This window comes from Penaeus chinensis, chromosome 3, assembly GCF_019202785.1.
Source record: "Penaeus chinensis breed Huanghai No. 1 chromosome 3, ASM1920278v2, whole genome shotgun sequence".
Taxonomy (NCBI): domain Eukaryota; kingdom Metazoa; phylum Arthropoda; class Malacostraca; order Decapoda; family Penaeidae; genus Penaeus; species Penaeus chinensis.
Window position 1 is genome coordinate 14616698 of NC_061821.1, and position 12500 is coordinate 14629197.

Here is a 12500-nt window from a genome sequence, read left to right on the forward strand (position 1 = left end):
CAGCAAGTAAACAAAGAGGCTAAAAGATATTAAACCATACTTTACGTTCATAATACAACTCAAACAGCGAGTGCATCCTCACAACTTGGAATAAAAAGCGAAAACGACATGACGAAGCGAGAGAAAGAAAACAGAGTACCCTTACACGTGGCAACACTGCAAATACGATCGTGGTCCAAGCTTTCACTTCCAAAAGTTGTTATTCCTGTCTAAACACAAACGTTTGCTTGGTTGTCACGGACACGTTGCTGCTGTTCACACCGCCGTGACATGACAAGAAGGAGGGCGAGGAAAGATGAATGGAAACCACTGAGCGTATTTGTGAAAGGGAAAGAGTTATACGTGCTGTGTTTCGTACAATCATGGTCTACATTCTACTTTTAATGCGGTTTTTTTAATTTGTATTTACGGTTATGATAATAGGTGCGATGGTGATTTCGTCATTAGTATTGGTGTTGATATGATATAATGTTGATAAATCTGTAGATATTCCTTTGTATTTTTTATTCATGTCATTGTTATTACTGCTACTGACGAAATAATTTTATTATAATAATTAATTATTATTATCATTATTATTATTAGTAGTAGCAGTATCGTTGTAGTTATTATTACTACTACTACTACTACTATGGTTATTGTTATTAGTCTATTATTTGTTATTATTATTATTTTTTTTTTATTTTTTTTTATTATCATTAGTAACATTATTATTACTACTACTACCACTACTATTATTGTTATTGTTATCATTATTATTATTATTATTATTATTATTATTATTATTATTATTATTATTATTATTATGATTATTATTATTATTGTCATCACTATTATTAGTATTATTATTATTAATATTAATATTATTATTATTATTATTATTATTATTATTATTATTATTATTGTTATAATTATTAATATTATTAACATTATTAATATCATCATCATCATCATCATCATCATCATCATCATCATCATCATCATCATCATCATCATCATCATCATCATCATCATCATCATCATCATCATCAAAATCACTTATATTTTTCCATTTCTTATATTCAATATTGTTCACTTCATTATTATAACAGTAGTAGGTTATCAATAGTGATGGTAATAATAAACTTTTTTTTGTAAATAATTGTCAGCAATTTGACACATGAAAAACACTGTGAAAAATATGCCAGATGAGCGAAAAGCGCTTTAGATAATTATTTACAGATGCGTTGAAGTCCAAGGTTATTTGGCGCGAAGGAAAGAGCCGAGAGACTCGGACGAGAGAGAACGAAGAAAGAACACTTTTAATAATACGTGAAAAAAGTTTAATGATATGGAATAGGGAGGATTAAAAACAAAATCTAAGGAGAAATCGCACAGAAATTAGAAGTGGGCGAAATTGGAGAATGAGAGAGAGATAAGGGCTGGGAAAGTGAATAAACGTAAATGTAAAGAAAATTTATTGTTCGTCTTAATGTATCATATTTATTTTCGATCTTGATATTTTTAAAGAATTTTAGTTCGCATGACAAACTATAAGTAAATGTCTAACCCGATTATAAGGAGTGTTCCTCTTCATCCACCTAATTATCAGTACAACACATCAGATTAAAAAAAATGTGTTATTGATTTGTTGATTAATTGATTGCCTTCTTTGCGCAGCCTCCACGGTATGTTCAGCACTGGTTTAGCACATGGCAGGCACTCGACTACCGGCCTGCCTGCCCGCAGAACTTGAAGTACATAGGCTCTTCGAATGGCATCAGGAATGGGATTCACGAAGACTGCTTGTACCTCAATATCTTTACACCGTCGGTAAGGCTTTTCCTTTTTTTCTAGAATTGGTAAAATACTTGTGTTGGTATATTTGTAATATGTGTGTCTGAATAATTATTGGCATATGAAAGGTCCTTGAGATACTGTAACATACTCAATTCATATGCGGTGATTGCGTTTTAGTATTGATGTCATATATATATTTTTTGGCCACTGCAGTAAAATCAAATGAAAGCTCATAGGTAAAAAAAAGTACATCTGGATCATTTCCTTGCAGATATCGATCGGTGTGACAGACCAGTACCCAGTCATGTTCTACATCCACGGCGGGGACCTGGAACACGGCGCCAGCAACCAGTTCCCGGGACACATGCTGGCGGGCTGGGGAGAAGTGGTGGTCGTTACGTTCAACTACAGGCTGGGTGCACTAGGTCAGTCAGTGTGGTTTGGGCTTAATGACAAGAGTTTTTTTTTTTTTTTTTTTTTTTTTTTTTTGCACTGTTGGTTCATGTGACGTGTTCTAAAATCTTTAAAATCACCGAATGCCCCTTTGGAAATTACAGGCTTCTTGAGCACGGGAGACGAAAATTCCCCGGGTAACTATGGGCTGATGGACATGGCCATGGCGCTGGAGTGGGTCTACAGGAACATCCGGTTCTTCAACGGAGACCCGCAGAAGATCACGGTGTTCGGGCCGGGGGCGGGAGGCGCCATGGCGGGGATCCTGGCCGTCCTGCCCAAGACCAAGGACTGGGTTCATCAGGTCCTGGCGGAGGTGAGCTTGGCTGCTTTTATCTAAAAAAAGTACATCCTCATAGCAGTTTTGCTTAATTGTAGAATATTCAGTCGAATAATGCAATCGTCTTTTTTTTTCGTGAGCTTCACGGCAACTTCGTGAATGTAATGATCATATTAAAATATTACCTTAATGTGCAATATTGTTTCTTTTCCAGAGTGGCTCGCCACTAGCGGACTGGGCAGCAATTGATGATATTTACAGAGTTCAGAATACATCGCGCGTATATGGTCTTGAGGTTGGATGCACAGTAGAATCGTCATATAAACTACTTCAGTGCCTCAATCGTCGCAGTTTTGAAGAACTAGCTTCAGCCCCAATAAAGGTTTGGGTTAAGATGTTTTTAGTGAAACTCCAGAGCTAATGAATCTATTCCCACTCATTCCTTATCAAGGCCACAAATCTTACAAACGCTATATGCAAAACTCATACAAACACAAAGAAACGGTCAATATTACTAGCAGGCTAACTTGACCTTCCACCACAGCCGGACATCGGCACGTTCGCGTGGGGCCCGACGGTCGATGCCAAGTTCCGCGTCCCGGGAGACGACTGGTACGAGGACTGGAAGGAGGAGGACTGGCACATCCTGCCCTGAACTGCCCTTAAAGCTCTACGAGAAAAATAATCACCATTATGACCTCCGTTATCTGACAGGTGTAAATAGGAATGAAGCGGCGAACATGGTTTGTGAGTATTCCGTTCTCGTATTTTTTTTTCTTTTATATCAATGCCAGGCAAGAGGATGTAGATTTAGTGAAATTTAAGCCATTATAAACTTAAATAGTCTTTACAGTATTATCAACATTACCATTATTAAGATTGACACAAAGGTATAGATATAGATATAGATAGACAGATATATATACATGCAATATATATATATATATATATATATATATATATTTATTTATATGCCGCGATAGTCCAATGGTTAGAGCATTGGACTCCGACCCTCGTGGTCCCGAGTTCAATTCCCCATTGCTGACTCACGGCGAGAAAACGACATATCTCCTTGAGAGGGAAACACAGGTGTCGTAGGGGAAGTCGCCGCCGTGGCACAAGTGCTCGCACGCCGAACCACGATTGATAAGGAAGGGCATCCAATCAGGCAAGGGTGGCACTGTCAATTAACCTCTCAACAGGGAACTGAGAGTGGCCCATGTCCTGGAATGAAAGGCTGTTGGGGGGAAAAGTATATATATATATATATATATATATATATATATTCGAGAGAGAGAGAGAGAGAGAGAGAGAGAGAGAGAGAGAGAGAGAGAGAGAGAGAGAGAGAGAGAGAGAGAGAGAGAGAGAGAGAGAGAGAGAGAGAGAGAGAGAGAGATTAAAAACTCTTCATTCTCGCCAGTCGAGGACAACAGACTCATCCGCGACCGGTATGAGGTGACGGAGGACTTCTTCAACGAGCGGATAAAGGAGTGGGTCAAACACTACAACTACTCGCTCAATCCCGAAGGTGCTTATGATGCCATTAAGTGGATGTACACCTACGGCCCGGATCCCCACAACACAACTCATATTCGAGAGCAATATGTTGACGTATGTTGTTCTTTCGATGTTTTGCTCTTTGTTTTGTGATATTTAGAAATAGGGGATGTATTATTTCAGATGTCATTGTAAAATCTCATGCATATATATATGTGTGTGTGTGTTTGTATTTATATATATAAATTATATATATATATATATATATATATATATATATATATATATATATTTAACCACACACACACACACACACACACACACACACACACACACACACACACACACACACACACACACACACACACACACACACACACACACACACACACATATATAAATATATATATGTATATATAAATATATATATAATTATATATATATATAAATATATATATATAAATATATATATATAAATATATATAAATATATATTTATATATATATATATATATATATATATATATATATATATTGACATCATGATATTTATATAGTATGACTATTCCCCAGCAACCTTTGTCACACATACTGATCGTTTCTCCTTTACAGTTGTTGTCAGATGCTCTTTACAAATCTAGCGTCGACCAAATAGTGAAGGTCCTTGTGAACTCCACTGGGAAGAAGAGTGTTCCTACCTATTACTATATGCTCAATACGACCGTGGATGCACTTAAATTGGATTATTGGAGAGAGGTACTTAGAAGTCAACTTGCTGTTGTTGAAACACTGATTTTTGTATGATTTGTATTTATGGAATTGCAGCAGTTCTATATTACCCTTATAATGAAGTGTTGATAATGATAATAGACATTATCATCAATATTTTTATAATAAGAGATTTATTGTCATAGCAATAATCTGCATCAATGATATCCTTTATCATTATCATTTGTCACCATACTTCCTTTCCTTTGCAGGTTCCCAACAACATTGAGTATTATTTTGTGTTTGGTGCTCCCTTCATGGACCCAGAGTTCTTCCCTGAGAGCATTCGTGTTGCCAGGAATCTGTGGAGTGAAGGCGACAGAAACATCTCTGAGTTCATGATGAAGACTTTTGTCAACTTTGCCAAATGGGGGTGAGTAAATGGCATTTTTATGTGGATTTCTAAATGGATGGAAATATCCTTATTTTTCCCTTGTTTCACTTCCACCATTTCTGCCGCTATATTTCTCCTGACCCTGCTTCTTTCTATTTCTTTTCATTTGTGCCTTTCTCCTTCTTGTCTCTTTTCAATTTTACTTCTCCCTTTTCCATTTTCCTTCTCAACTTCAGCAATCCTCATTTACCCCATAATTGCCTTCCTCGCTCTCTCCCTCCACAGCAACCCAACTCAGACTCAAGTACAAATCATAAAGGTGAACTGGGAGCCAGTGTTAGAAGGGAACCTCAAGTACCTAAGCATCAACACCACCTTCAACACCTCCATGCATTATAACTACCGTCAGACCTACAACACCTTCTGGACCACCTATATACCTCAGGTGGTGAGGGAATGGGTGCCAACTGTTCCTCCACCTATAAATGTAAGGACTGGAATTTTTTAAATACAATTTTCCAATTACTTATTTGATTATGAGCTAATAAGATTAAGGCCATTTGCATTATTTAACTATTCCTCACTGCGCCTTTAAGGGTATGCTCGTCCTAAAGTATTCTCAGACCAATAGCCCAAAAATGGGTATATTAAATGTTTTGTTGATTTAAAGTTTCATCTATAACAAAAGCAATGAAATATTCACATTCATACACTACAGTTGTGAGATTGAATGTATTAATGTTAATATATTCATGCTTATATTCCAGATAAAAGTTTAAGTTAACAAAATATTTAATAAATGGATTTTTGGGCGGTTGGTCTGAGAACACCATTGGATGTGCATGCCTTCATTTCTTGTAGACTCATACAATTAAAATAAATATCTCCTTTTCAGGGATAATTTTAAGACATCATGTATATCATTCTAAAGTACATATCAATAAAGTATATATTTTGAGACTAAAAAGTAATTTTTTCAAAGGAAATACTAGCACTTAATTTATCATAAATTATCATTCTTAAAAGAAAGAGAAGATTTTATAAATCTGAATTGTTTCCTACAGCCATGGATTCAAATGACTGAGCCAATAGTTGCGGCATTTTATGGAGCTGCTGCCGTGGCTGTTTTCCTCCTGGTGATTCTCTTTGTCTGTTGTGGACTGTGGAAATCTGCAAAGAGGTAAGCTCAATATCCTAGCTGCAAAAGTAGCTTTGCTTGACTGTGATATTTTTAATGTGTTGAATTATGATAAAAAAATTGGATACATAAGATACTTAAAATAAAACTTGATTTTTGTAGGGGCAGGAGTTAAGAATACATGTTACCTTTGATTAAGGCACTTAAATATTCACATAGGTTTAAATTTTCAATGAACTAGATTATGTTAGATTCAAAATTAAAAATAGAAAGTTTGGTATTATTTTAGCTTGCTTTACTTTTTGCTATAATATGCTTTATAAAGTGGAACGGTAAGGCCAATAATCTGTCTTTGTTAAAAATGCACATATTATTTATTCTATTGAAAACTTGGGTAAGTTCTTTGCACTGGTTAATGGAGGAGGTCTATTACCTGCACAGAGCAAGGATTAATGCAAGGTGAGTTAGCTTTATTTGATCATGCTCGTGTACAGAGTGTCTTCAGGTATTTCTTTTTCATGTATATTAATTGTTTATTGATCAATAAAACACATGGCCTGTTTCCTCATTTTTTAATAGTTTCATTAACTGAAATGTATTTTGTTTTGTTCTGAAGTCAGCATTATATTAGCTATCCTCAAACTGATCCTAGTTACTTTCAACAAATAACACCTCAGGTATTTCAGTATTGCACAGTGAGGTGAGTTTGAAAGTTTGGTTTGCATGATTTATTGGCATGTTTTTATTATTTTTACAGTTTAGTAATGAAAGCTTAAGTCCAAAGAGCTTATGGAAAGAGCATGACATCTGTTAGACAGACAAAAAATCAATATAAACAAAGCTGAAGTAGTTATTACCTGTAGAGAAACAGTCAAACCCTTAGTGTATTTCTAGTTTTGTTACTCTTGATATGTGCCCTCTGTTGCACTTTTTGATTTTGACTATATGAATTTATAACATTAGGAATCTTGTAACATGTATATGACATAACAGATGACATGTATCATTTAAGCATGTCTGCTTATTTGTAACAGCATGATGTGACTTACTGCATAATGCATTTCATACTTATGATTATTTTCTATATGGATGATACAGTCATATATTTTACAGAAAAAGTATATATATATGCATGGCAAAATACTTGAACCTGTATTTAGACAAAGGATGATAATTCTTTTGTAAATACATTGAAAATAATTTAGCTTCTTTTTATGAATTTGCATTACTTCTTTTCCCACTAATCTCAGTTCTTCTTCACTAAGATATTCTTCTACATGTTCCCTTAACCTATAGGCTTTACAACATGAGATAAATACCTTGCCTTTACTTTCCCACTCTGTATCCCCTTGTTTTTTCACATTCATTGTGGTCTGATCACAGTATGACATTTTTTGTATGCCAAGGCTGTCATGATTTATCTAGTTCATTCATATTAGGATTCTGTAAATAGTAGTCATTCATATTGTTTTATTTCTAAGATAACGGTTTCTGAAGTTTGTAAACATATATACTCAAAATCACAACATACCATAAGTTTAAAGCTAATTACTTTAGTCTGAAATTTATTGAAACATTTCTTAAGATTATACAATATATAGATATATTATATATATATTATAGTGCGAATAGTCTAAACCACATTTCCATTGATAGGCATATTTATGGTAGTCCATCTGACAGTAGAGGCCATTCTAATACAGTATGTAGTAGGTCCTCCATACATTGTTACCAGTTCAAATGACAAAATGCATACTAGTTAGGTGATTGGGAACTACTATGTCTGAGTGTACCTATAAATACAAATGCCCTGAGGAATGTTGGAAGATTATTTGGGGGGTATTCTTCAATCTAATAAGAACTTAGTTCCTTTTTGGCACTGACTGCTAATGCAAAATGTCGTTCTCCAGAACATATACACGTTGCTTCTTTCCACAATAAACAAATTAGACTAACTTTTTTTTTTTTTATTTGAAGGCACAAACAGAAATGTACTAGAAATCTGTAACTTTTTCAGGTTTATGTAAGGGTCAGAGTTAAGTAACAACTATTAAATTTATATGCATGCAAAGTGGATAACATATTTTGTTAATGGCTCAGCTCCCTCATTAAGTTATGATATTCTTGTCATACTTGGTATCATCATCAGTGTTGACAGGTACACCACAACAGTTGCTACATTATTATTCAATTGTTTACATTCCTTATGATACATTTTTTCGTGTTTCTTATCTTTTATAATTTTATCTTACATGTTACTTTACTTCTTCCTCTCTGTCATTTATTGTAAACTTCAAAGTTGATACTTTAAGAATAAAACTTTTAATGACTAATGTCACATCAATAATTTGAGTAAGCTAAATTTCATCTCAGTTTTACACCAGTATATCCTCCTGATAATAAAAGGAATTTTTTATTTTCCAGTCAACTTTCTAAAACACTAAATGCAATTAAAAATAAATATTTGGTTACTCTAAATGCTGCATACTAAAACTGCACTCCTACCCCAGACAGAGAAACAAGGCGCTCACAGACCTGGTGTATTTCAAAAGGGACACAGAGGCTCTTAGATTCGGTGGCCGCAATGATGGTGATGATGGTGATGATGATGATGATGATGATGATGATGATGATGATGATGATGATTTGCGGGAATATTTAGCAAAACTGGCCCATCCACCTCCTAGTAGATCTATGACACCAAGCACCAATGTGTAGAATGCTTCAACTAACAATTAGTAGAAGTTACAGATGATTTATTCTTTTGTTCTCCTTAGTACCTTTCATGTTCATGTAGTAATTCCTTTCTTTCTCATTTCTGTGCAGTAGATGTCTAGGAAAAGAATTATTTTTTGTAAAAGCTAACTAGGGAAAAGCTATGGCCATGTTAATTAGAACAAGGTGATGCCAGTATGTACCTCAGCTTGAGGATGGAGGCACAAGGCAATGTGGCTGACCTCGTGTTGTTTCCTTCTCCAGACAGAGGAACAAAGCCCTCGATGATCTTCAGTATTATTCAACGGAGAACCTCAACCCTCAGCAAGAATCGGAAGATTATAAAGTAAGAGAGTACCTCAACAAGCTGGCAAACAACAATCATGATGAAGCGCCCTCTCGCTCTGTCACTCCTTACACAGTTGCTTCAACTGATCCCATCATCCAAACGGATCAAAATAACACAAAGTCCAGAGATCCTTACCAGCAAGGCTACTACAGAGATACAAAGACAACAAAGTCTGTCGATCAACTTGAGCAGCCTTACCGTCCAGGCTACCCGCACATGATGCCTTCATCAAGGTCTGCAGGCAACATCATTGAAAATTACCATACCTCTTATCATAACCCTGGTGCAGAACTCAATGGGCATTATCAGCCTCAGCAACAGCGGTCAATTACTCCAACCTCAACAATACACTCAGAGCCTAATGGAAGGCCGACAACACAATACATGATGACACAGCAGGTGACAAAGCCCCCAGAGAAAGAAGTGAGAGCTGTACCTCAGGCGGCAACACGAGTCTCCCGGTCTGTGGCCACAATTACATCCACTTCTGGTATGTTGAACACAGATCTGTGATTTCAGTATAAGTAGAAAGTCTTGCCTAGACTATAACTCCTAATTTATGGCATTGTCAATGTTTTTGGTGAGTTACTTTCAACTCCCATTTCAACCAAAAGCTAGTTATAGGGGTGGATATGCACATGCTGGCAAGTGCACTGATAAGCTTTCACTGTTTCATGACTAGTTTTACTATTGTATATTGTGTATTTTTTTGTGTATCGTTGCATTTCCCCCAAAATATAAAACAATGTTCCACAAATGTTCCAGCATTGTGGCCTTTTAAAGTGCCAAAATTAATTTGCTGATTATGAAAAGATGTAAATAACAAAATGTCTTTCAAGATAACATGTTTCAAATAAGTATGCTGTGGGCTCTAGAGAAAACCAAAACTAAATGTTTCTTCAAGATTTAGAAGTGCATTTTGGATGAATAAATAGTTAATATGATATCACTATCTAAACTTTATTTCATATGTTATTCATTTATTAACTTGCTATGTTAAATGTATTAACTTGTTTATGATGAGTTTCGCAAGGCTAGGGTGCAGTAGAGCACATCACTACATGCCTAGGCTACCAATGTGTCATCCCAGCTACTGGAAAGTGTGCTGATGAAGTGATTCGACATTACCCAATGTCATTTAATTTTTTCCCATGACGTGACAGGATATCATCCATTGTGAATGGGTTAAAGAGTAAGACAAGTCAGATAAGTACATGATAAGATTCTTAAAAATCATAATCTGATGTATTAAAAGGTTAACATGTTCAGTTAACTAGAAAATAGAACTGCCAATAGATTTTACATATAAGATGACTTAAATATGAATAAGACTAACTCAGTCAAAAATATTATAATGCCACTGTTTGCATCAGAATTATTAGTATTATAATTCTAAGCAGAATAAGTTTTCTATAATCTAAGGTTCACAATGTAAGCTTTTAAGAAGTGACTCAGCCAAAGCTTTATTTGTTTAATTGTGTAAAATGGTGAAAGTCACACGAGAGGCAAAAACAAGAGAAAGAAAAGTGAAAATATACTGTTTTCTTCATCTTACACAATTACTGAAATTACAACTCAGCCTGTAAAGATGTGAATGAGAAAATAAACTTGTACATATTAAATTTGATTTGTTTTGCTTCATTAGGTTAACTTTATAAATGCATAATTCTTTTTGCACATATTATTAACACTTCTTCAGCATTTACCATAAATAGAAGAGAGAAAAGATGGAATGAGACAGATTGAAATTTTTTTTTTTTTAGGTCAAGTTTATTTACATCCTCATTAATAAATATAGCAAACAACTTCAGAGATAGAATTCATGATTGATATCAAGTTCCCATTTATATTCCATCTGTTATTCATGAATGGATAATTTTATAAATGGTCATAGCTCATTTTCCTTTTATAAAAAAGGTTTTGGGTACATGAATCTGAATGTATGTTACTCTTGTATTGGACTGCATTGCCTAGTTTACTTCTTAAATGTTCATAGGAATGTAAGGTAGAAGTACAATTAATCCTTTGACTGTTGCTTAGGATTCCATAGTCATTCCACAATAAATATCTTTGGTAGAAAAAAAACAAAACAAGTGCACTTCTGAATATTGTTGCCTCTTTTCCTAATCAATATGATGGTTAGACCACTTTTTTTTTTCTTATGTCTAGTTTTGCAAATAGAGAAACTGTTATTACAAACAGTTTACTAAAGAATTTTTCAAAAGCATAAGGATGCCTGAAAATCAACTGAACTTTCACAAGAATATATTTTTTTATTGTGTAAGATGCATTTTGAGTATGTCTATGTCACAACACTTGATATTGTCTGTCTTAATCTTTTTAAGAGCATTTACAAGATTTTTCAGGGTATATTTTAATAAGTGGTACTTCTCATAGCAGAGGGACTGAGATGGCAGAACCTCCTGAGCAGAATAGGCTGTCATACTGACTCATTGTCTAGGAATGCAGAATAGTTTTTCTAAGGCTGTGGAATATTCACTTCATGCATCATGAATAATTTAGAATTAAGACTATGGTTGCCTAACATGGTCAAAGGACTAAGAATAGATATTAACAATGCAGATTTATTATAAAGGTGCAATAATTCACCCGTAAACAGCAGGTGATCTTTATAAAGTTTCTTGAATGCTGGCTAGCCTGTACAGGCCTGAGAAATAAAGTTTATGAATTCTTAGGGGGATTTTTGTTTTTTCTAATATCAATTATCTGTAAGGTATGAAATTTTAAGAATTCACAAACCATCAAAACAGCATTCCTTTATTGTATAATTTTTTTTCCTGTCATTCTAAATAAGAAGTGGCTTTCCTTAAATACATTTACCATTTGATGTGTGTCTCTCTACTGAGAAAGCATTAATAATTTCATGAAGAACACTATAATTTTGTGAAAAAAGCAAGTATTATCAGAAATTAAAAATAAAAAGAATATTTTAATAAAATAAAATAAAATAAAGAAAGAACTGATAAAAGTTTTTTTTTATATTAATTCAGAATGGCTGTTTCCTTAGATTATTTATTGTTGTAGTTTCTCATTCCCTTGATTTTTAAAGTGGCAATGTGATTTGATTGTCTTTCTGTATATAATCCTCTATACCTCACATTTTTTGTAAATAAAAGATCTTGACAAATTTTGTTTTACTAGAGTCCTTAATCAATTGAAAGATGATT

At 34.4% G+C, this 12500-nt stretch overlaps 1 protein-coding gene across 1 annotated transcript in view; it reads left to right on the forward strand.

The window, feature by feature from the left end:
• LOC125040495 (neuroligin-4, Y-linked-like) overlaps positions 1-12460 on the forward strand; it is a 31895-nt gene extending 19435 nt beyond the window's left edge. Inside the window, exons 3-15 of the mRNA XM_047635051.1 lie at positions 1660-1812; positions 2051-2204; positions 2337-2548; positions 2727-2894; positions 3057-3151; positions 3357-3402; positions 3715-3751; positions 3933-4123; positions 4621-4764; positions 4989-5149; positions 5396-5597; positions 6175-6290; positions 9228-12460. Coding sequence (XP_047491007.1) covers positions 1660-1812; positions 2051-2204; positions 2337-2548; positions 2727-2894; positions 3057-3151; positions 3357-3402; positions 3715-3751; positions 3933-4123; positions 4621-4764; positions 4989-5149; positions 5396-5597; positions 6175-6290; positions 9228-9825 — 2277 coding nt within the window. The 3' untranslated portion in view covers positions 9826-12460. The remainder of the gene's footprint in view (positions 1-1659; positions 1813-2050; positions 2205-2336; positions 2549-2726; positions 2895-3056; positions 3152-3356; positions 3403-3714; positions 3752-3932; positions 4124-4620; positions 4765-4988; positions 5150-5395; positions 5598-6174; positions 6291-9227) is intronic.
• The last annotated feature ends 40 nt before the right edge of the window (positions 12461-12500 follow it).